Source organism: Aulonocara sp. 'chitande type north' Nkhata Bay, linkage group LG1, assembly GCF_057382095.1.
Source record: "Aulonocara sp. 'chitande type north' Nkhata Bay isolate Kocher_YH1m ecotype deep benthic linkage group LG1, A_spYH_male_GT1.1, whole genome shotgun sequence".
NCBI lineage: Eukaryota > Metazoa > Chordata > Actinopteri > Cichliformes > Cichlidae > Aulonocara > Aulonocara sp. 'chitande type north' Nkhata Bay.
The window spans coordinates 25138376-25163674 of record NC_141344.1 but is presented as its reverse complement, the minus strand read 5'-3'; the positions used below and the strand labels follow the sequence as shown (position 1 = coordinate 25163674).

At 40.8% G+C, this 25299-nt stretch overlaps 2 protein-coding genes across 4 annotated transcripts; one reads left to right on the top strand and one right to left on the bottom strand.

Annotated features, from left to right (window-relative positions):
* On the top strand, positions 1–15289 carry nkpd1 (NTPase, KAP family P-loop domain containing 1). 2 transcript variants are annotated; one of them, XM_086290251.1, is made up of 6 exons: positions 1–108; positions 2040–2103; positions 3026–3142; positions 4584–4912; positions 6316–7773; positions 8730–15289. In XM_086290251.1, exons 2-6 carry the CDS (start codon positions 2085–2087, stop codon positions 9015–9017), a joined length of 2211 nt encoding a protein of 736 aa, XP_086146377.1. In that variant the 5' UTR covers positions 1–108; positions 2040–2084; the 3' UTR covers positions 9018–15289. The 2 variants fall into 2 exon arrangements, with proteins under 2 accessions (XP_086146377.1, XP_086146369.1); XM_086290243.1 differs by lacking the exons at positions 1–108; positions 2040–2103 and having other exon boundaries at positions 2938–3142.
* On the bottom strand, positions 14426–24725 carry LOC147339169 (LIM and senescent cell antigen-like-containing domain protein 1). Of its 2 annotated transcripts, XM_086290264.1 has the most exons (11): positions 24510–24725; positions 23280–23436; positions 23061–23127; positions 21474–21594; positions 21142–21291; positions 20838–20988; positions 16729–16821; positions 16499–16547; positions 16286–16361; positions 15912–16087; positions 14426–15562 (listed from the first exon to the last, which is right to left on the bottom strand). In XM_086290264.1, the coding sequence occupies exons 1-10, from the start codon at positions 24704–24706 to the stop codon at positions 15949–15951; spliced, it is 1200 nt and encodes a 399-aa protein (XP_086146390.1). In that variant the 5' UTR covers positions 24707–24725; the 3' UTR covers positions 14426–15562; positions 15912–15948. The 2 variants fall into 2 exon arrangements, with proteins under 2 accessions (XP_086146390.1, XP_086146398.1); XM_086290272.1 differs by lacking the exon at positions 15912–16087.
* Positions 24726–25299: the final 574 nt, after the last annotated feature.

Here is a 25299-nt window from a genome sequence, read left to right as displayed (position 1 = left end):
GTAAAGTTTTACAGCACAGAGGTCTTAGTGACATACAGTTCACCACAACTAAGCTGTTGCTGGCAGTCTTATTCTGTTTTACTCCAGACCACTTAAAACAAAGAACAGGTAAGCTTGTTTGTTTAGTACCACACTTGTAGCCAAGAATAATATACCATTCATTCTTTTATGGAAGCTTCAGACATAATTTTAGAAGTTTTAGGGCTGCAGTTTACATACTCTGATCGTACAATGAAAGTTAAACATTACTTCAACGCAAAACAAAGTCAGTACTGCCATTCTGTTTTCCACAGTCGATCTGATTCTGTTAGACGTGTGCAGACAAGAGCACAAGCTGAAAATATGTTGTTGGCAGGGAAAGCAACAACATAATAGCAATGCTAAATAATGACTCAGGTAAGCTGCTGACATTCCTGTGGACTAAAAGACAATGGCCTGAGGTCTCGTGTAAGTGCGTTACATTAGTGTCATTATCCTTTAAATGCCTTTCGACCAACACTTAGAAAAGAAGAAAAGATTCACTGAATTGCTGTATTGCAGCTCAGATCCTTTCATTGAATTAAATTGAATTGTGTGACTGATATTTGCATTGAGAGCAGTTGAACCAAACTGGCCAGGAAGTGCAGGTGCATCTTATAAGATTATATGTAGTAAATATAAGATTATGTGGTATCAAAGGGAACTGTGAGTTTATTTTTATTAGTTTATATTTATGGTTGGGCGGGGTCAATTTTCAGAAACTTTTAGTGAATAGTGTTGCAGATGTTCTTCAACAAGAACCCTCGAGGAAAGACGTGGAGGACGGAGACCGTTTCAACTTCAAGTCCTTCTCATAAATTATCAAAGAGAAAAGCAACGCAAGGATTTTCTATCAGTGTCTTAATAATGATTTATAACTAATCTGTGCAGTCATAGCAAATAAATGCTTTTGAAGATCTGAAGAGGATCTGAAGTGAAGCAATGACGATGTGATTCAAGCGCACACTTCCTGCTTTAATTCCAGAAAATTAACTTTTTTGACCCCTCAGCTGTAAAAAACTGATGGGGTATTGATGTCGTCCTGCCATGGAACTGGACGGGCGGGCAGGTGGAGGGCGGCATGGACACCCAAGTTTGTGAATATGATAACTCGAGAAGGAGGCAACGTAGGATTTTGAAATTGATACCATAGGTGCATCTATAGTATAAATCAGACGTCAAGTGTTCTGAAAATCTTGCAAACAAAATCGAGGATGATGTCACCTTGGATTTTTAAATTGATATCGTACATCCATGTAATAGGATGCTGAGGGGGAATCCCGACAGCCATCAGAATTTTTTTTAAACTGCAGCCATTTTAATGAGCTCAGTAGGCAACGCCATTTTACTGCATTTGGAGATGACTCAAACACATGGTGTAATTCAAGTGGTCTGAGAGGGAACTAGACTAGTGCACTTTTTCTTGGCTCTGTTTCCAGCCTTTGTAAAGTAAACACTGGCTAATTTTTAACCTGAAAGAAGGACGTGCCCATGGCGCCGGTTTGGCTCAGTGGGTGAGCAGGCGACCATATGCTTTATGGCCGCAAAGCAGTAGGCCAGGGTTTGACTCCAACCTGCAGACCTTTGCTGTATGTCTTTCACTCTCTCTCCGCTTCTATCTACACTCTCTCTATCCAATAAGGGCTTAAAGTCCCAAAAATAACATCTTAAAAAAAGAAGGAGGACACGCCCGTGCTCATAGTGAAGGATGGGCAGGGGTCTATTTTGGGGCATTTCGTTGTCATGCAGTTTTTGATTGGTTAATTGTTTTTCTGTTTGTTTTGTTTCTAATTTTTTTTTCTCCCAAATTTCTTGAAGCTGAATTTTCACACTTTACATCGCATTTTGTTCACTTGTATTGAGGCACAATGACAAAACATGAGCTGTTTTCCAATATATTTAAGGACCTGACCATACATCTCTCCAAAAAGATGCCACAGTGGATAAGGGCCACATTGTTCATGGGGCAGCAGAAAGAAACCCCGCTGCACTGAGATCTCTGCTGTTTCTTTTCTTCACAGGCTGAACGAATAGTCTGTGAAAGCTGGTCTCACCAAACAATCATCATGAAGAACACAACAGAAGGTGATTTATTCTTTAATAATAACATATTTGAAGCTCCACCCCCTCAGCAGGGGTTCATTTTCAGTTTCACTTTACAAATGAGACATCCTCTTCGTGCATTTTTATTAATGCAGTGATTTACCACGGGCTAAGTGCCTCCATCCTCAGTTCTTTCCCTCTGCCCAGCTCATATAAAGGCCCTCTGGGCTTTTTTTTTTTTAATGGGATATTTAATTTATTTTTTCCATTTATTTTTGTTGTTGTCGATGGTGTTGTTTTGTATTTGTGTTTGGTTTAATGTGCATACATGGCATTGAATCTGTTTGATATGAACAACTGTTTCAGTGTTTCTGCACTTTGCCTTATAGGTAATTCTCTCCATTGTAATTGCAAATAGTTTATTATTAATTTAATTACATTGCATTGGGAGCTCACAGTTTTACTGGCTAATAATGTCATCATTATTGTTTTCACCTAGACCACAGACTCCTAAGTAGTCCCTTTTCCTATCCGTAGCTTATCTTGGCATCTTTTCTTGACCAACAATCCATTCTTGTGTTTTACTAAGTTAGTAATTAAATATATTTTCTATTAGAGAAAGGTACAGTTACTTTATGTGCATGCCTTCATCCAGTCAAATTAACTTGAAATGGTTGGTTTGTTCCTAGATTTGTCATATTAAAAATTACAGTGGTTGATAGCAGCCTGTCCACTGCTGCTCAATTTTTCCTTCCCATTTTCTGAAATTCACTTCCGACTGGAGAACTTGTTTCCCCGGTTTCAGTTTGACTTTGCACTGATGTTCTGCAGTATGTCAAACAGTTTAGCAGCTTTGGATTACTTGGTAGGAATTGTGGGGACTCTCTGAATAAGACTTTATGTTTAAAATGCATGAGGATGTAAAATAAGAAAACCATGATGCTCTTTCTTTTTAATTTTTTAGATGACATATATGCATACGCACTGTCCAAGACACTTACAAAAGTCTCATCACCTTTAACTGTGGGACTCTACGCTTCATGTGAGAATCGAATCAACATGATCCTCAAACAAATGCAAGGTAGGTTTGTCTGGCCCAGCCTACCAGGCGCTAACGACAGGATGCTTATTTTGAAGACAAACACGACTAAATTCTCCGTGTTTTGCATGTAAATACAGTTTTGAATCTGTTTCTTTATCGCAGTGCCAACAGATGGCTGTGAACATGATTGCAGTGTGTAGAACTATAGCATGGTGACTATAAAAACTGCAGCTTTCGCAATAACGCTGTGGTGTATAACAATATAACATTTGCTAAACGTGCTGTTTTGTTTTTGTAATGAGTCAAAAAATAGAGCTCTTGCTTCCTCATATATGAACTGACTATAGGCAATCTTTTTCTCACTTTACAGACTGACTGAGCTTTTTTACCACACTTAAGCTGTTGTTGTAAAAGAGATAACATGACATCAAACATTCCACAAATGAGGACATAATCCTGTTGAGTATAGTTTGTATATGCAGGCATTTCAACATGTAAATAAATAACACGAGCAGACTTAATGAAGCAGGTTTATTAGAGTAGCATTTTTTAAAACGTAGGTGTTTTAAGGATTTGATACTAACATAAAATACTCGTAGAATAATGAAGCTTCAAAATGTTGCAGACAGATGATATACAGTGTTATTCATTAACTCTGTATATGATGGATTATTGTGTATATTATATTTTCTTGTAATAACCAGTAGACCAGTAGACCAGTAGACATGTATTTTGTGGAGTAGGCATTCGACAGTGTCCCTCGGAGTGTCCTGTGAGAGGTGCTTCCGGAGTATGGGGTGTCTGGCCCATTGCTACAGGCCATTTGATCTATATACAACCATTGCAAGAGCTTGGTCCGCATAGCCAGCAATAAGTCGGACTCGTTCCCAGCGGGTGGTGGATTCTGCCAGGGCTGCCCTTTGTCACAGATTCTGTTCGTAATTTTTATGGACAGAATTTTTAGGCATAGCCAAGTGGTGGGAGGCTTTCACTTGGGTGGTCTCAGAATTTCCTCTCTGCTTTTTGCAGATGATGTGGTTCTGTTGGCTTCATCAGGTGATGGCCTCCAGATCGCTCTGGAATGGTTTGCAGCCGAGTGTGAACCTAATAGGACTTGTCCTTGTCAAATTAAAACAATGCTGAACCTTGAGCACCACTTATTAAAAGATTTAAGTGACTGTATATATACAGAGCCTGTATGCATACTTGTGTGGATCAGAGAAAATCTTAAATAAATTCAAACTTGTGCACCCAGTTTTTGTTTTTAAAATCATTAAAGATGAATGCTGTGCTTGTTCCACCCTGGAAAAATAACAGTTCAGAGAAACTATCAAAAGCCTTAAATTACCATGACATTCAACTCTGTGACCACAACTCTGTGCCAAATAACCATATTTCTGCCTTTATTAATATTATTCTTAAATGTAACTCAACCATCAGATACCTGTGTCAGTATTCTATTTGTTTTGTGTATTTTCAGTGTACATGAATTCAGAGGCTTCAAGGATTGAGCAGGAATATGCAAAAGGATCCAGGCCTCGTTCGGTTAAGCCTTCATTTACCGGCTTTTTTGCACTTATTGGACGACTGCTCTTCTACAGGCCAATCTGGACAAAGGAGAACCAGCAGGAACGAAACGTCAGATTCATTTATGTGCATTTCAGTGCTTGGCATTTTGCCGGTAGTGACCTGCTTTGGGCCGGTATAGCTATACGGCTGATTGAGGCCATGCAAATGAACTTTGGAAAATTACAACTTTTACTCTACCGTGTAGCTCAACATGATGAAGAAGAGGAAGTCAAGAGCAAGGTTTGTCTCAATAGAGCTACATTTTTGTCTAATTGTTGAGAGCGGCAGATTATTTGCAAAATGCTAACATCAACCTGCTAACATGGTCCTACTGACAATTTGATCCGATACAGATACCAATATTTGGTGATTTAAAAATCTGATATTCCTATATATTGGCCAATATTTTTTTTCATTCAGAAACACAAAATATAGATTTCGCTAATATAATAACATAATGTGTAGCTATTTTTTTACATACACTCCACCCGACTCTGCTCATACTATCTGCTTAGTACAATGTTTCCCAACCACTGTATGTGCCACAACAAATGATCAGGTGTGCCTTTATCTGGTTCCACCTGATTAGTACTCTAAGTGTACTCCGTGAGTAACGGGCAGAGCAATTACATTCTCTTCTACTAGAGGGCAGTACAACTTCCTGCTCTAATTAAATGGGTTGTCAACTGCCAGTAAAACAGAAGAAGACGAAGATGAAATTACATAATAGTCATGCTGTGAGTGAGACAATGCAGTGTGCAATAGCAATAGATAAGTATTTGAAAAGAGAAAATAGACAATCTGACCTGGGTCCAGGAGAAAATTCTGACCCAAATTAAGGCCCTAGCATGAGTGGTGGTGAGTAGAAAGCAAAAATGGTATACGGCAGAAAAACCAAGCCAATTCGTGCCGTGTGATTTTTCTAATGTGAAATATGTGGCGTGGCTCCAAAAGGTTGGGAAACACTGGCTTAGTGTATCTGTGGCATTCCAAAATGTGTTGTCAAGTTCCAGAGTGCCCTCTACTGGGCAAACTATGCAATGTCAACACTCACAACATTAGTGGAGGGTGCTTTGCGCATCCTTTTTACTTTTTTTAATTTTGCTTTTTCAACCATTATAAATCTCGATAATGACAAACGTGCCAATAAAATCCGCTTGACAATAATTCTAGAGGTTTATAACAACAATCTTTTTTATTCTGATGTTATAAAGATCATGTTCAACATAGTCATATCTTAGTTAAGCCTGTAACTATAAACCAGACTTTTCTATGCTGTCTGTTTTTAACACTGGTAGAAAGAATTCCCAAGAAAAAATGTTAACCAGAAGGTGTGTTGGTTTTTGAGACCAGGTAACTAGTTCTGTAAACTGTCGAGTCTCATGAAAGTAATCACAAAAAATGTTTTGACCTGATCCATAGAGGCATTTAAATATCTTTACCAAATTCCATCAATCTAGCCAGTAGTTCTGGAGATATTACCCAGAACCAAAATGAGAAATAAGACCTCATGGTACAGAAAATGTAAGAACATGAACCTCATTTGGCAACTCTGAATCCATGTTTAAAAGCATGATAATAATGTATGTATATATGTATGTTTTTCTCTATTTTGCTTTGTTTTTGTTTTAAAAAAAACTCAGATTGTGGAGGATGGTCCTAACCACTGGAGTTCCAAGAAGATTTGCTGCTGCCCACTGTGGCTTTTTCTCCTTTCCCTTCTGGTGGTACCACTTATCATCCTGATTATCCTGTTAACGGTTGGCTTTCCCAAATTTGGACTGAAACCAGATGAGGAGGTGGATGACAGCAATGGCCAGGTGGGTGTGCTGGAAGGCCTGGCAATTGCCACATTAGGGGTCCCTGCAGTGAGCATACTGAAGTTTATCATTCTGATGGGGAAGAACTTCATCTTCAGCCAGACACTGAACATTAAGAGAGGGATGGACAATGAGCGGCTCAGTGGTCAGTTGGGCTTCATGAACGAAGTCAGGATGGAAATGTGGTGTTTGTCCCGCTTCATCCAGTTTATGGAAGTGTTCGAGAGGAGAAGGATCCGAATCGTGCTGAATATCACTAATCTGGACCGCTGCTCTCCTAAGAAAATTGTTGCAGTCCTGGATGCTATGAACATTTTGCTTTCAGATGAAGAGAGCCCATTTATTTCCATTCTTGCTGTAAATCCGGAAGTCCTTGTAGAGAAAGTGAACTTTGCAGATGGATGCTTGAGCAAAGAGGACAAAGCATATGCATTGCTGAACAGCATAGTGACTCTGCCCTTCACAGTCCCACCACTGTCCAATGATTCAAAGCGCAGTTTACTTTACAGACTTAGTAGCAAGTCAAAAATTCAAGAGGATTCTCCCACGGTTGAAGTCAAACACAGAGGAATTCCTTATTCCTACGATTCCTCCAATTCGTCTCTAGAGAAGGTTACATCTGAAGCAAAGGAGATGTACCCTCTGATCAATACAAAAGCAGCAATGCTGGATATAAAAGATGAACTAGATAACTTAATCAGAAGCATCCTAAGCAGCAATGACAGGAATCTAAGCAAGTACATGCTAGATGATGTCATGTCAATGAGAAGAGTGATCAACTCTATTCGAGTAACTGTGATAATCATGAAAGCCTTAAACCTAGAGCTTCCTCAACCAGAATACATTGCAGCATGGGTGATCCTAGCCAATCACTGGCCCTGCCGACTCAGCTGGATCCTCCAGTGTGTGGAAGATGCTCAACAAAGGGCAGATATTGATGGTGAGGCTGGGCCCAGCGATTATGATTCAAAGACCTTATGGCAAGTCTTCAGTGTGTCCCAAGCAGAGCTGTATGTAATGAGTGGACAGATTGAGGACTTCCTGGAGCAGGATGGAGATGCTGAGCTGTTCGAAAATCTTCTCAAAGTAGATTTCCAGTTCAAGGTAAAAGACTTGAAGACATTTGAAGCAGCAACAGTGAACCTAGATCATTCAATTAAGAATGAGCTGGCTCACATCAGAGGGACATCCAGGCTGAAAGATTCTGGTTGGATGAGGAACCTAGCTCCACTGCCAATCACAAAGATCATTAATATGAACACCGAGGATGTATGTAAAGAGGTAAGAAATTCCTTAAAAGCTATGTTCTGTAAGATTTCAGTCTTGGCTGACCTCTCGTGACATCTTGAGCAGCTGATTTTCAGTAATGCATAAGAAAACACACCTGTTCAGACAACTGGTTCAATGCTTTATCATCTCAGGGCATCACATGAAGTCATTCTATTAGATTATCTGCATCCTAGCATCCATCTGTGATGGGTTTAGAGTGACAGACCCATCTTTCCGTGCCAAAGGACATCTTGTGCAAATCCATGAGATGCCAGCAACTTCCCCAAAATGGCAGTATTAGATGGTCTGGGACTGGGACGGTGTTCTGGTTCCTATATAGTCCAGTCAAACTTGTGGTTTGATAATAATGAAGAATCAGTCAATAAATACCCCTTTTCTTTTTTTTTAATCAAGTCATATATAACCTCAGTTTTTCACATGGTGCGACACTGGGCTAGGGTAAAAGGAGTTTTACCTGAAAGATTAGAGTTGTGTGGCCTGCCTGCAGCTCTTCCCCTAATAGCTCACTTTATTGTACCATTACTCAGATGCTGTATAAAAAAAAAGCAGCACAGTAAATAAACATTTTGCAGAAGCGTTTCTAATGAAGGCTTGCTTTTACCACTTTGTGATAAATACACTGAAAATCCTGACTGCAGCACGCAGTATTTTCATTAGAAAGAACTTTATAAGGCACAGATATGATGTAGAGAGAATGAACAGCAATGACACTGGTGTGATTAAATTACCAACTGTAATGAGTATTTAATTGCATGCACCATTTACTATCCTTCCTGCTTAGGTTGACTGTAAACATTTAACATTGCTATATAGAGGGAAATGCTAAAACGTAGGCTAATTACGCTGAAGGGCTTTTGCTGAAAACAAGCAGTGTGGTGTTATAAATCAATTAAATTATTTCAGGAAGGATAATATTGCTCAGTTTCACATTTTCTTTTTTTTCCTAGCTGGAGAGGATGCGATACCCCAGTAAGTACATCGACATTGTGAAAAGCAATGACCTCAATGGGTCAGCGCTGGTCTTCGGCGATGTGGAAGACCTTAAAGACCTCCTACAAATGACTTTTGGTGAATGGGCAACATTCAGACTGCACTTCTTGGGGTTTCCATCACATCTGCGACCACAGTACAAAAACATGGCAACAATACCTTCTCACTCTAAAAACCAGTTATCGAAATTCCACCCTCAGGTTTCTCATCATTATCTGTCTAATCCCAATCTGGTTAACATGTAACATGGAGTCAATCTGTCTCCAGGAATTTTTTTGTGCACATATAATTCTAACATGTTTATACTGCTGAATTAATTAAAAAGCCAGAAAGGGCTTTCAAATCTATATGCTATGTGAAGCTAGCTAGCAGGTAATTAGCAGGTTATAGCATAAAGGCTAAACACTTGTTTGTCACAGAACTAATAAAACCCGCAAATGACTTTTTCATATTCCCAATTTTGCATAGATCAAACAAGCAGTATGCCTCATGTTTATTAGTTACTTTGAGAGCCTTACATTTTTTTTTAGCAGAGCTAGCTGTTTTCCCTTAGTTGCTCCTGGTCTGTTTCCTGTGCCAGCTTAATCACGTTTCTGGCTCCAGCGCCTTATTCTTTGCACCCAGACATGGGTTTGCTATAGATTCTGGCCAGAAAGAAGATAAGTGTTTCCCCAAATGACAAACAAGCCCTTTATGTCCCCATTATCTTATCTGATTGCTTCTGATTTTATTGATGAACTCTGCTTTGTTTAGAGGTTAGATTATTTACTACAGTTTGTCAGGAAATCATCTGTAAACCAGTTAACTGTCCCCCACAGACCTCTTCTTGAGCAGGCTATTTGTGGCTTTTCCATTACAGTAAGCTGAACAGTACCACTGTGTTTAACATCTCAATCTGAGTTAATGGCCGTGTCACTCAACGCTGTGACTTCTAAACTCCTCTTCAGTTCTCTGCGAGATCTCATTTGCTCTCTCCTCAAACATGTTCGACCTGTTCTCCACAGTGCTCTCGTGGGATTTTAACTCTTCACGCCCTGTACTTTCACCTGCTGCTCGGTGCCGGGCTGAGCCATTAATCTTTAATCACAATGAATTGCCTTCCGTTCGGTTGTGCTTTATTTGTAATGAGTAGTCTATCTGAGCTGGATAGTTTGAGTGTATCACTTTATCCTAAACTTTTTGTTAAATACATACAGTTCATTAGGTTTAGGACGAAGTAGCTTATGGAAACCAACCGCTGACTTGTAGCTCAGACACAATAGATTAAAAACAGCAACAAGGAAAAGTCAGTGGTTTGGGTCATTGGGCTCTTTCTTTTCTTTTTTTGCTTTTGATGACCAATAGCAAGTAGCTGCTGCAACCAGAGGCTCAGTGTTGCAACATGCTCAACCTGTGGAGGACTGCATTTGTCCACAAGGCGATTGCACAAGTCACCTGATGGGAAGCAACCTGTCTCCAATCAATGACTGACTCAGATTGAATGCAATCACTCTCAAACAGACTGGTTGAAGTTTACAAATAATTGTTATATAAATGCAGAGAGATTGCCAACACATTCATCATCAGCTGATAAGCACAAGTCATCTGCATTGGATCTTTTTGCAATAAGGGATTTAACTCAGCTGCTTGCCAACTGGTTGTATTCTAGTTATGGCCCTGTATAAAAAAATAGGTTGTCATTTTGCAGTTAAATTGCTGTCTATGAGCAACTACGTCACTGTTTGTGGATGAAATTATATTTCTATTTACAAGGATCTGGTTGGACTCTGAATAGAAGAAGTGAATGTGCCTTTCTGTGTATGCAGATGGCAACAGAACTGCAATTTTCTCCCATTTATCACAGATTGTATGCATGTATTTGCCAACTTGACAGCAATCAGTCACAAACTGATGCAGACTGAGAGTAAACTGACTTGATGCACCAAAGTCACTCTGAGGACAGCGACTGACTGCAAGTGGTCAAAGCAATGATTTCAAAGACAAGATCGGAAAGTCATTGCACACCATCACAATAATCCCAGTCGTGCTAAAGTGTGACTGTAGCATTACAACAATCATACAACAGTCAGGTGTGAATATATCATCCTAGCTTGTTTACACCTTATAAAATTTTAAGTAATGTATGAGTTAACATTCATGAAAGACTTCATTTCAGTCTAAAGCAGCCACACTGCGGTTATTCAGGCATGCCTTATTCCATAATAAGGACCACATTTGTTAAATAGTAATTGAGCAGTCTGTTAAACATGAACTCTTTTTAGTAAATTCCTTGTCAGACCTTACCTAGAAATTAAACTATTTAATTTAGTGTAACCGAAATGAATAATTACGCTCGTAATGTCAATTTGAGGAAGATGACTTGAGCAAAGCTAACTGTAGTGTTGCCTAGATACCATTTCAATGTCATCTGCTCCAGTGTCAGGTGGCAAATGTAAAAGTAACATAATGAAAGCTGTGAAGAGATTTTACTAATCATTATAATGTATTTATATACTAGGGGTGCAACGATATTCGTATCGATATTGAACCGTTCGATACAGTGCTTTCGGTTCGGTACGCATATGTATCGAACAATACAACATTTGTAATTTATTTTATCAATTTTCCTTCTGACGATGCTGTCTGTGTTGAGCGCTCAGTGAATCTGTGTTCGACTACTCTGCCTAGGCTGCACTGTCGAGCGCAGATCCACTGAGCGCTCCACACAGACAGCATAGTCAGGAGGAAGAGTGCAGGGCAAGCTAGCGAGACAGAAGTTAAGCTCTCAGCAACATGGACCTCCCCCACTCTCATTCAGATCTGGCGTTTGGAATTATTTTGGTTTTCATGTGAGGTATGACCCTGAAGGTAAGCGAGTCATGGACTAAAGTAAAACAGTATGTTGGATGTGCCACGCAATGCTCAATTACATTGGTGTGAACTAGTGTGTTAGCGCAGTTAGCTCGTTAAGGTGTTGGCTGTCTAGCCCCATGCACGGGGCGATCGGCGGTAGCTCGTTAACGGAGATTTGCCGTGTTGTGGCGCTAAGGTCATTTCAACGAGATTAACCTGAAAGCACTAGTGGGAACACAACGAATATGACTGCACATTTACGCCGACATCATCCTAGTGCAAAGACAAGTGGAAGCAGACAAAAAACAACAAGCATGCTACTAACTTTAGCCGAGTCATTTAGACAGCTGTTAGCACATGATTCTCCTTATGCTGCTGAGAATATAGCCCAGAAGAAGCGGATAGTATAGCTTTTATTTTGGAAAGAGCCATTTCTCTGTAATAAACTCTCTTTTCCAAAGATGAGTGATTCCTCAATCAGATACAGGGCTTGCAATATCGCTAGCCCGACGTCCCGGAGCTAGCGATTTTTTCAGTCGGGCTACCAAAATCTATCTCTGCCCTGCCCGTCGGGCTATTGTAGGAAAAATATATGTCAATGCTTTTGCATTCTTTCAGAAATGTAGCTGGGTAATTATGTCATTGGCATCGGTGAACCACTGTCAATATGTGACATATTGAAGTCGCGTTTGAATTTGCGCTTGTTTTTTTGCTTTCACTTTGCAATCGTGCGAACTGTGTATAGAGAGCGACAGCACTGATCTGTGAGTGATGATAATTTGCGCACCAATTCCTCTGACATCGTCTTATTAATCGTTAGCTTACTATGCAAACATGACAAGTGAAATCTCCTGCAGCAAGCTTAAACATGTGAGAGGTTGATCGCAGAGAATCGCTGAGCTTATGTGAGTGCGTGTGTAAAAGCAGCAGGAGAAGTTATGACAAATCAGACTATAAGGCAAAAAGAAAGTGCAGCTTTATGGTTTCATGGACAAAATAATTTCTGTGGCTGCAATATGACGAGCTAAATAACCAGGGCTGCACATAAGTGGTCCGCAGGTGCGCATTCGCTGTCAAAATAAAAAACACGCACAAGGGTTAGGGTTAAATTTAAAAACTGTACTTTTGAGTTAAAATATATATTTATAATTTTAATAAATGACAAATTAAAAAGGCATGAACATTTTTTTTGTATCGAAAAAATATCGAACTGTGACACCAAAGTATCGAACCGAACCGAACCGTGAATTTTGTGTATCGTTGCACCCCTATTATATACCTTATTGTAATGTAAGTTAAACCTTTACATATTTGTATTGTTACTGTCTTGTTGGATTGCCCTTTTTATTGTGTATTATAACATTTATTCTATACATGGAAATCTGTGAATGTTGAAAATGATCTGTTTAAAGTGCCTATGCCACAAGTTTTAGAAACTTGTGCTATTTTATAAACTGAATATCAGAAATGTTAAGAGAGGACTCATTTGAACTTCTTTTCTTTTCTTTTTTTTCTTACCAAAGGATGAATCCTATTGCTGTTGGTGAACCCCATCAACTCTGGCACCGCCAGAGGGTTTTTGCTTTGACATCTAAAATTATATTCCATGTCCCACAGGAACTGCCACCAGACTTCAGAGTATTTCTAGTCCCAGGGCAATGTATTCAAATGATTTTAGTAATTCTATTGCTTTTCATTCATTGTCACATTCAGGTTCACTTTGGTGGTGTAAGAAACATCTCAAATGTTATTGGATCATTTGAAGGTTTGTGATATTAACGTCAACATCAGGATGAACACTCACGGAGGTCTCGCGGTGAATTTTACATGTATTGCGATCATTACAAGAACATTTAATTATTTAATTATTTAATAACTTTATCAGTGACAAAATATTTGTGAATGGGAGTAACATTGGTTTTCATCCCATTTTCATTGTAACTTGTGATTTACTCATATACTCAGCTCATCTACTAATCAAAGTTTGATGCTGTTTTGCGCTTGTTAGTTTATTTATGTCACATCCTGTCCGGGAGCTTTGCAATTTGAATTGCGAACTGAATGCATGGTGGTGCCAAACACATTTAGACAGTTGGATTTTAATTTTACACCGTCTGAAAAAACATGAACATGTTTGGCGTACATACACTCACCTGTCCATATTGACATGATAGCATAACGCAGTGGATGCAGATTTTTTTGGCTGCACATCCATGATGTTAATCTCCTGTTTCACCACATCCTAAACCTGCTCTATTGATGAGATCTGGTGACTGTAGAGTACATATAACATTTTCATTTTCAAGACACCAGTCTGATGTGATTTGAGCTTTGCGACAGGGTGTGTCGTCCTGCTGGAAGCAGCCATCAGATGGGCGCACTGTGGTCATAAAGGGACCGACATGGCTAGCAACAGTATTCAGGTAGACAGTGGCATTTAAGGGCTGTGAAGTTGGTACTGAGGGGCCCAAAGTGTGCAAACAGAATATTACACAACAGGACACCACCACCAGCAGACTGCAACTTTGATACGAGCATTTTGATCCATGCTTTCTTTTCTTTCATTTTTTTTTCCACTTCTAACCCTACCCAGACCAATCTGGCACCAACAACCATGCCATGTTCAGTGTCACATAAATCACCTTTCTTCCCCATTCTGATGATCGGTTTGAAAACCAGCAGGTCCTCTGATCATGTCTACATGCCTAAATGCTTTGACTTGTTATCATATGATTGGCCCATTAGATTTTTGTGTTAATTATCAGCTAAACCAGTGTGCCTAAAAAGTGGACAGTGAGTGTTTTTGAAATAAAAGTCACGATAATGTATTCAGAAATACTTTATTGATCATTCATCCTGATGGTAAACACTGAATATATGCTGCCATAAACTGTAAACTTTTTTTTCCCCCCCCAAAGTATTTCATCATTCAAACAAATGCAGTTTGTTGTGTGGCACTTAATTTTTCTAAAAAGATTTGCTGTTGCCAGCAAAATGCTGACACGGCAAAATATTTTAAACAAAGCAGGTTAAATATTCAGCTGAAGGGTCATTTCATTGGAAATCCATTGAAGAGTTTTTCACAGGAAGACGCAAAATGTTAATTTGTCTATAGAAAAAAATATATCTGATGAACATTTACCGTACGAACAACCTTACACAGCCACACACAATGAAGGCATAGAGAGCATGCTGACAACACTTTAAAAGACAAGGCTCGGATTCTGTAGTAGCAGCACCCTCTGCTGTTCCCATTTCTCCCAAAGGCCCAGTTTTAGTCATGTAATAATTCTCTGAATAGCCTGTCGGGCTGGTACAGAGGTGGTGCCAGAGACTATGCAGCTGTTTGTCCCAATGCAGTTTCATTAACACATAATGATGAAAATTGCTACTAGCTCCCAAAAATAACAGCTCATTTAAGATTTTGTTTTCCCCCCAAAAAGAGGCACTGTTACAATACTCTGAGGAACACAATGGTCCCCTTCTAATGACTCACACTCGTTAAAACAAATATAGGAAAGCATAGCACCACATTATAGTCATATTACATGTTCAAATATTAAAGGCACAAGTGTAAAGATCAAATTTTGTTCCTTGTATTTTTCTACCTTACAAGAAAATGATCACTTTGGCTAATTTAGGAATGTATTAAAAAAAAAAAAAAAAAAAAGGAAAAAGCTAAAAAGCACATTAATGAAGCACATTTATGTAACGACCACAATGGTTTAAGTTTCTAATATTTATGTACCGATTAAATGCCAGGCTCTTGTTGTTAAGCAGTAGTTCCCCTGGATATTTTACCACCACATACATCACAGACAAAAACATCCAGGTTGTTTGGCCTGAAGCAGCTCATTTGGACTCTGCCAGCTTCTTGAGCCTTTTCTTGAGCTCCAGAGGAAACTTCTCATAGCACTTTTTACAAACAGGCTTCATGTCAAACTCAACAAACTTGTTCCTGCAAAGAGAAAGGATTAAAAATAAATAAATATATAAAATCACTGCTGACCAGATACAACAAAACATCTGAACCTTGCTTTTTTTCCCCCCTTTTAAAAACCCATCGGCTGTAGTGAAAATAAGCAGCAGTTAATACAGAATAAGTACTGCAGTCCTACTAAAGCATCAGCTGAACCAAACTCATGCGTAAACATGTACGCTTTAGAGGTTTTGCTCAAACACCACTCACACAAAATAACTGGCTTTGCAAAATAAATAAGAAATAATAACATGCCACACTGTCGGGGGGGGGGGGGGGACAACGAGCACAGCACAAATAAAAGTAGTAAGTAAGCGATTGCACCAACCAATCGATGGAGTGGCGAGTTGTAAAGAATAAGATTTCTACTGACAGACAGCAGACTTTTTCTTGCGCTCTTTGGCATCGCGCTCACGTCGGGCCAGGCGGCGTTTCAGCTCCTCGGGCATGCGGTCATAGCAGTGCTTGCACACTGGCCTCAGGTCAATTTCAACAAACTTATCTCTGAGTTACCACAGACGCAGCAAGTGAAGCATGTAAGAGAAGAAATTGGAAGAGAAGGAAAAGAGCCAAAAGAGGGAAGAGTTGTCGGAGGAGAAGTGAATAATACGCGCGGACAAGTGTTAGGACTCGATGCAGAGGTGTTGGAGAAAACTGAGGACGGCGACAATCAGCTGGCTGTAAATGAGCACTTCAACTTACTTGAGAGTGAGTTTGGTGTTGCAGGTGGAGCATGAGAAACAGCTGACACACCAGGCCTTGTTGAGAGCGGACACAACTGGAGGGATAAAGATGTAAAATATAATAAAAAAAATGGACAAATCTTAAACATGGAGCTCCTCTATCTTCAAGCAGCACTTCTTAAAAAATAAAAAACACTGCACTGATTACAAGCTTTATCACCCTGATACTCACCATCGCCTTCAATCACACGGTTGCAGTGATAACACACATCACCGAAGAGCTTGATAACAGAGAAACAAGGAGATTAGGCGTTTATCCAGCAAACACAAATTCTTTTATGTGCTGCTGGAGTAAGAGGTTAGCGCTGCTGTTTGGGGGGGTTTTCTTGGTTTTTTTAGACTTCACTGTCGTGTTCTCCAAAGCCAAGATTGTACTTGCAGAGCTGTGTTTTTCTTTCTTACCTGGTTATAATGAGTCTCACAGTATGCCAGCCCTTTTCTCTCATAATGGCGATGACCGAGGAAAGGCTTTTCACACTTGGCACACACAAAATGCTGCAAAAAAGAGCAAATACTGCTGAGGGTTAAGGAGACCTCTTAAAAAATAAAAAACCCAGAAAGCATGCCAACTTCTCTAACGGTCAGAAACATGAATATTACATGAGCAGAGTATGTTTACTACCATATACAGAGACCACAGAAGAAATGGTTACTGGAAGAGCGCTACCGCTATTTTACGCCGTTTGTTTTTAAGATGCGGTTATCTCTCACTGTTGTGGAGAAACTGCCGGTGGTGTGCACGGAGTGTTTTTAAAATTCTTCTACTTTCCTGGCACTTGCCAGCTAAACTCCTGAAGTGGGTAGAATCTAAATTAATTTTGGCTAATTACCATCTTTAGCATTAAATTGAGTGCTATACGCCGTTGATAGCTTTTTGAACAGTACAAAGCTCAGCAGTCTCCATACAGATAAACACACAATTCGATCTGCCGCGCTCTGCCTCCGGAGAAATAAGCTTTTTAAAAGCGCTCACATCTCCCAAATTAGCTCACTTACAGCATTTTGGTTCCAAATTGGATATTTAATTAACTTAATTTTCTTATGCATAAGTAAGAGTAACTAAATATCAGAATCAGAATCAGAATACTTTATTGATCCCTGGGGGAAATTATTTTTTGTTACAGTGCTCCATTTTAAACCAACATTAAGACAAGACAGACAATACGCTAACTAAGAATAGTACAATATATACATATATATATACATACATACATACATACATACATACATACATACATACAGAAGTCACTTATAAATAAATATTTGGAAAAGAAACATGTGTAGTTGTAGCAGCAAACAGTGTGTTAAGTGGATGCGTTGTACAGGGAGATGGCCACAGGCAGGAATGATTTCCTGTGTCGTTCAGTGGTGCTTTTCGGTAATCTCAGTCTCTCACTGAACGTGCTCCTGTGACTGACCAACATGTCATGGAGTGGGTGGGAGGTGTTATCCAACATTGTCTTTATCTTGGACAGCATCCGCCTCTCCGACACCACCTTGAGGGAGTCCAGCTCCATCCCCACAACATTGCTGGCCTTACGGATCAGTTTATTAAGTCTGTTGGCGTCTGCGACCCTCAGCCTGCTCCCCCAGCATGCAACAGCATAGAGGATCGCACTGGCCACAACAGACTCATAGAAAATCCTCAGCATTTTCTGGCAGATGTTGAAGGACCTCAGTCGCCTCAAAAAATAGAGACGACTCTGGCCCTTCCTGTAAAGTGCTGTGGTGTTTTTAGCCCAGTCCAGTTTATTGTCAATGTGTACTCCAAGGTATTTATAGTCCTCCACAATGTCAACACTGACCCCCTGGATTGAAACAGGGGTCAAGTGTTTCCTGGTCTTCCTGAAGTCCACGATCAGTTCCTTGGTCTTTGCCACGTTGAGCTGCAGATGATTCTGCTCACACCACGTGACAAAGGAGTCGACCACAGCCCGGTACTCTGTCTCATCATCCCTGCTGATGCATCCAACCACCGCAGAGTCATCAGAAAACTTCTGAAGATGGCAGGTCTCTGTGCAGTGGCTGAAGTCTGTGGTGTAGAGGGTGAAGAGGAAGGGGGAGAGGACAGTCCCCTGTGGTGCCCCTGTGTTGCTAATCACCTTGTCAGACACACACTGTGGGAGACGTACATATTGTGGTCTTCCTGTCAGGTAATCAACAATCCAGGACACCAGAGAAGCATCCACCTGCATCGCTGCTAACTTATCACCCAGGAGGGTCGGCCTGATGGTGTTGAAAGCACTGGAAAAGTCAAAAAACATGACCCTCACAGTGCTCGCCGGCTGGTCCAGATGGGTGTAGACACGATTGAGCAGGTAGATGATGGCGTCCTCTGTTCCGAGACGAGGCTGATAAGCGAACTGAAGGGGATCCAGATGTGGTCTTACTATGGGTCGCAGCTGGTCCAGGATGAGCCTTTACAGGGTCTTCATGATGTGGGAGGTCAGTGCCACGGGCCTGTAATCCTGGGGGCCACTGGGACGAGGCGTCTTTGGTACAGGGACGAGGCATGATGTCTTCCACATCACCGGGACCCTCTGCAGACTCAGACTCAGCATAAACAGTTTATGAAAGACTCCACACAGCTGGGGGGCACAGGTCTTGAGGACAAGGGGACTCACTCCGTCTGGTCCAGCAGACTTGCCTGAGTGAAGTCTCCTCATTTGCATCTCAACCTGGTATTGAGTGAAGGTGATGGGTGGGGGAGGGGTGTCAGGAATCTCACAGGAGGCAACATGTGAAGAGAAAGGCTGGCACAGTGGTGTGGCTCTGGATTCCAGGCTGACTGCAGGTGAGGTTGTGGGGGTGGGAGCAGACACTGTGGTGTCGAATCTATTGAAAAACAGATTCAACTCGTCGGCTCTATTCTCACCTCCCTCAGCTCCCCTGCTGTTGGTTGGCCTGAATCCAGTGATGGTCTTCATGCCCCTCCACACCTCTCTCATGCTGTTCTGCTGGAGTTTCCACTCCAGCTTCCTCCTGTAATTGTCCTTAGCCTCTCTGATCTTGTCCTTTAGTAACACCTGGATCTTCCTCACCTCCTCTTTGTTGCCCCCTCTGAAAGCCCTCTTCTTGTTGTTGAGGAGGGCTTTGATGTCCTTAGTCACCCACGGCTTGTTATTTGGGTAACAATGAACAGTCTGAGCTGGAACAATGGAGTCGGTGCAGAAAGTTATGTAGTCTGTGATACACTCAGTAAGCCCATTGATGTCCTCGGCGTGAGGCTCACAGAGTGTTTCCCAGTCGGTCACCTCGAAACAGCCCTGTAGTTCCGCTATTGCCTCCTCTGACCACCTCCTAACAGTCCTGGTGGTCACAGGTTCCCTCCTCACAATTGGCACATAGCGGGGGGTGAGGTGAATCAGGTTATGATCTGACCTACCAAGTGGGGGGAGGGAGGAGGAGCTGTATGCATCCTTGACGTTAGCATACAGTAAGTCTAAAGTTTTCTCTCCCCTGGTGGGACAGTCCACATATTGTTTGAATGTTGGTAGTGTATTGTCCAGTGATACATGGTTGAAGTCACCCGAGATCACAATAAAGGCACTCGGGTGCTGAGTCTGTAGCCGAGCTATGGCAGAGTGGATAGTGTCACATGCAGCTGTGGGGTTAGCAGAGGGGGGTACATAAACAGCCACCAAGATGACGTGATATGAGAGTCATTATAGATTTTTATTATGCTTTTGAGGAAAGACTGTTTTGCACATAAACTTAACAGCTACAGCATTAAAAACACCTCGAAAAAATCTTTGAATGACTCTGGTCATGGACGCCTGACCTCTGGATCGGGCTTCTCCCTTACGCTTGACTAGACTGGGATGTGAGGAGTTTGGATAATAGGGGAAGACTTTATTCGTTCCTGATCCGTTTGTGATGTATGGCACAGGATACCATCGTGCTGGACAGAATGCAGCTGTTCAGCAATGCTGTTGTGTTGGAAAATCTTGCCAGAAGCAAAGGTTTTCCAACAATGCTTGTAATGAGATGATTGATGTTATTCACTACAGCTGTCAGTGGTTTTAATGCAGTGGCTGAGCAGTGTATTGCGAGCAAAGAGAAGGCGGCCAGCATGACGTCAGACACTATTATGAACTTATCATTAGTCTTTGAGACATTCCTGTATTCTGACTTGTGATGTTAATTTTATAGAAGCACTTGTGACACTCACATAAGTTCTGCCTGAATTACTTTAATATGATTTTTTTCATATAATAAGCAGTTAGGAAGATGGATGGATGGATGAATGGTTTTGTCATTACTTTGTGTTTAATGGCCTCTTTTGTAAAGCCCCTACTCTGCAAGGAGGGAAAAAAAAAATCATCTATCACCATTTCTTTTAAATAAATATCAAATCAGGCTCACATCAACACGATTCCTGCAGCAAACTCCTAAAATCTTTGGCTTTTCTTTGAAGGAGCAAGCTGCTTAATCAAAGCCATGTTACCCCTGATTTCTTTTGCATGACTGTAACTTTGTGTACATAAACAGGCCCGTTCTCGTTCACGAACCTCCACATGCCACTGCTTGCCCATGGCATTGACAACACGCCCCTCGATAGGTCTCCTGCAGGCACCGCAGATGGGTACACCCATCTTATCGTGGCAGGGCAAACAGTAGAGCTCTCCTTTCAGCTCCCTGGCATCTGCTGTCAGCTCCCTCCTGTGCAAAGGGAAACAATGAAATGCATGATGAGCTGCCGAACACAGGCTGAACACACTAATGAAGACTGTCTTTCTATGAACCTTGAATGTATTCTGAAGCGTGTGGGCGGTTTTCTGCACTAAAACCCTGGTGCGGAGTGAGAAGACTGACCCGCAGTTGGTGCAGTTGAAGTGGTCCGGGTGATAGGGGTCGTTCTGAAAGATCAGTGGCTGCTCTTCGATGATGGCATGGCACTTCTGGCAGATGTACTTGCCCAGGCCTCTGGCTTTTTCGCGGTTATGGCACGGCCGGCACAGGTGCCTGAGGTAAATGGGGAAGGGATGTGAAGAGAGATCGCTGCAGCTTCAATAACTGTTTTGACACCCTCCATCATAGCTGTTTTGTTAGGATGCAAAAGCAATCGAGTCAGCAGCTTGACGTGTGTAACCACCTGTTTTACAGGCTGTCACTGTCTTATGACTGTAATCAGATGGAACGCTTACCTGCCAGCATTCTTGACAAAGCCCACATCTGCAAGCACAGCCTGGCAAATGTCACAGCAGAAGCAGTCGGGGTGCCAACTATAGTTCATGGCCTTGATGACACGACCAATGATGAACTCTCCTGAGGGAAACCATATGTGAGAGATCAGCCTGAATCAATCCTAAGATTGACTTTCAATATTTGTTGGGCCTAGATGTTATTTTACATGTTGTTGTTTTTGGTTGGTGTACAGGAACACAATTATACAGTTTTGCAACAACACACTACAATATTTTCTATATTGTTCTCTTAGTGACACTTAAAATAAGACTACTGTTAAATGCCTTTTAATTTTCTGCATAATTAAATTAACAAAGACTGTGTTTCCCTTGACATGGATGAGAAGCACTTGAGTTAAGCTTATGGGATAGATCCAAGATGCACTAAAAGGCATCTTGGATGACCTAAATACAAGCGGGAAGCTCTAAATAAAAGTATAAATAGCCCTAAAGCCCAATGTGGACACACTGGGATCTGATCTAAACAAGGACCAATACAGAAAGTGAGGCACAGTAAACAGTGAACGCTTTAGGAGACGCTACACATCATGTGAAAGGTCTGTTGCATGAAATCTGAGCAGAAAATTATCCACAGGGGTCGTTATGTGCCAAAAAAAAAAAAAAAAGTGCAGCATGAGCACATCAGTGACAGCAATAAATGAATGAATGCTTAATTAACCACACAGACAGTTTATTTGAGAAAAGCTAAACAACAGTATGGTTTCCACCAGTGCACTGCGAGCCTAAGAAACACGTCAAGACACGGGGGATTTTATTTATTCCCCACTTCCAACATGAAGATGAATATGTATATACTCCTGCAGGAGGGCACGGTTTACATAGAGATGAATGATTTAGCCTGAATTGATTAATACACTTCTGTGCAAGGATATCAGTTGAAAAGACAGAACAGTTTTCTTATAGTTTTTTTTTTTCTTTTGTGTGACAACAGATAATGCGGACTGCATTCCAGTAACACCCTTAAGCGAACTTAACAGCTGAAGCTATTCTCACATACCCTGGAGGGATGGCTCAACATAGGCCTGGCAAGGCAACAGGCTTGTAACACACTGGTGGAAACCCTACAACTATCAGGAAATAAAAATGAGCCATGCAAATGTTATAACGCAATAACGTTTGAGCTTCAGGAGTCCAGCTGACATTAATCCGCTTGTTTGCATTAACTACGGTGGGCTGAATCATTCATTCCTATGTGTGAAAAAGGTTAACAGTTATATGGTGCTCTCCCGCTGGTTGAGCCTATGTTACTTCCCCATGGTCCCTCGCTCTTCTCCCATCAGCAGTAAATGAAGTAGCAGTTTGTGCCACACAGTATTAGTGTTAGCCACCAAGCCAGAAACAATGAATTAAAATCCCCACAGAGTACCAAAAAGCCAAAACAAACCACTCCTACTGTTGTTGCACTGAGTGCAAATGTTTTTTTTTGTTTGTTTGTTTGTTTGATTGACTTTCACCATGATTTAGTCCAGTTGTCACCACAGAACACAAGTCTAATAAAATACCAACTTGAAGCCATGTAACACTCACCACACTGGTGACAACAGGGAGCAAAGAGCATCTGGAAGTCATGTTCACAATATTTCCTCCCTTCAAACTGTAGACAAATAATAATTTAAAGAAAAAAAAAGTCGTTATATAAAGAAAAGAAAAGGGGACAAATATTTCCACACATGTTTATGAGCTATACACACTGAGCTTTGTACTGATGTAGTGTAAAATGAGCAGTGACTACTAGAGGATGTCTACCTCGTAGAACAGCCCCTCTGGAAACTGCTGGAAACACTGGGCACACACGAAGCACTGCTCATGGTAAAGCTCTCCATTACTGTTGACAATCTTCTCAGTCGGAGCGAAGCCGCTCTTGCATCGCTCGCAGGCTGCACTGGCCAGGGCATTAGCAATGCTGTTGCATGAAACAATAACACATACATTAGGTCTGCAACATCCTCTGACATGCAGGGCTGACAAATGACTGCAGTGCAAGTTTAGACTAGTGTTTATCATTTCTCACATAACTCCTATATCATCTCCTGAACTTCCTTCATGCAGCTGTCACCATGGAGAATGGAAATAATATTTGAACCCACTAACACTATTACTCACTGCAAAGTCATCACCTAATTTGGTAACAGCACAGAACAGTCAGGGGTTTCTCTGGCTGCAACTTCCCAAACACACAACCACTCTACATAGATATGTATATATAATTACTGATACATGTGACAACTAAATTATCTCACAATTTCTAACATTATCCTTTACAGTACTATTTACATGTAAATAACTAAAACGAGTCACTTATCTACGCACTATATCTGCTGCCATATCAATCAAAGACATGTCTAGATATATATGGTTGTTTGTATACCCTCCTGTTGTTTATACATTTCTATTTTATAGTTGTTGTTTGTTTGTTTTACTGTTTTAGGAAAAAGCTATTTTTAGCCTTTTGGTCAATAGTTCTACAATTTCAAATAAATAAGCTTAACAATTTTCCTAATTATTACAGTATTACAACTTTCTGACATTAATCCACATGAGATACATTTATTTATTTTGTAAATACCAATAAAGCGCTGTGAATGATTGAATGATAAAAAAATTATGTGAGTTTTGAAAAAGGAGCTATACAAATAGCGAATACAACTAACTTAGCATGCTAGCCGTTGGCACCGTGTAGCATAGAAAAAACTAAGCTAAGTATGTGTAATGAAATCCGCAAACTCCGCAGAGTAATCTCTACACTTTGTTTGCCTTGTACCAAAATGTGGGGTGTGGTGATAATTATACTTGTGTTGCGATAATTATACTGTTTTGAAAAGCGTCCTATCTACTATAGAGAAGCGATGAGCTAACTTCTCCCCAGAGGTTGGCTACGCTGGCAAGCTGTTAGTGTTAGCCTGCTGGCTTCCAAAGCTAACGGGCTATTTAACCTCTACGCGAGTTTATGTTTACGCTACACACACAAAAACGTACCTGCCAGGCATTCCAGCCACACCCAACATCCTTGAGAGTAGAGCACCTTGAAAGAAAACTGTTATAAAGCTAACGTGCTCGATCGTTTCCCCAAGTAAAGCAACTTCAGAGAGCTCTGCTGCCCCTCCCAGCTGAGGGGGACTATCCGGCGGCAGTGACTCCGTCCTCCCACGGTGGGAGTGACCGGAGAGCAGCATCCGCCTAACCTCGACTGAGTTTATAGAGACACGACGTATTAAGTTACTGCAGAGCTCCGTGCATGCTTCTCATATATGGGTACATAAAACCATATTTAGAAAATAAATGTTCATTTAGGATTAAAAATACAGAGGGTGTTGTTAAATTACTTTCGTGAAGTGTGTGGTTTAATAATTAATACAAGAAACGAATTTAGTAAAATGTCTGTGAAGGTTCAGCAACTTAAAGAAGTCCAGACGCTTTTCTTTGCAAGCTCCTTTGACAATTTAGTAAAATGAATTTCACTTGCAAAATGAATTCACAAAAGAACAGGACACTGAAGCTACAGTTCGCATGGGCTCATCAAAAGATTCTATAGCAGATTCCCTGGTCTGATTTATCTCAGTTTCTGCTGCAAAATTCAGTTGGTAGGGTCAAAATTGTGTAAAAAAGAAAAAAAGCATAGATCCATCGCACTTTGGATCAATGGTTCTGGCTTATTTTGGTGTTGGTGTCGAGGATATTTTCCTGGTGTACTTTAAACTCTTTAGTTGGATTATTGCTGGCCATGCCCATCAATTCATGACCACAGTGTACACATGAGTTCATTCAT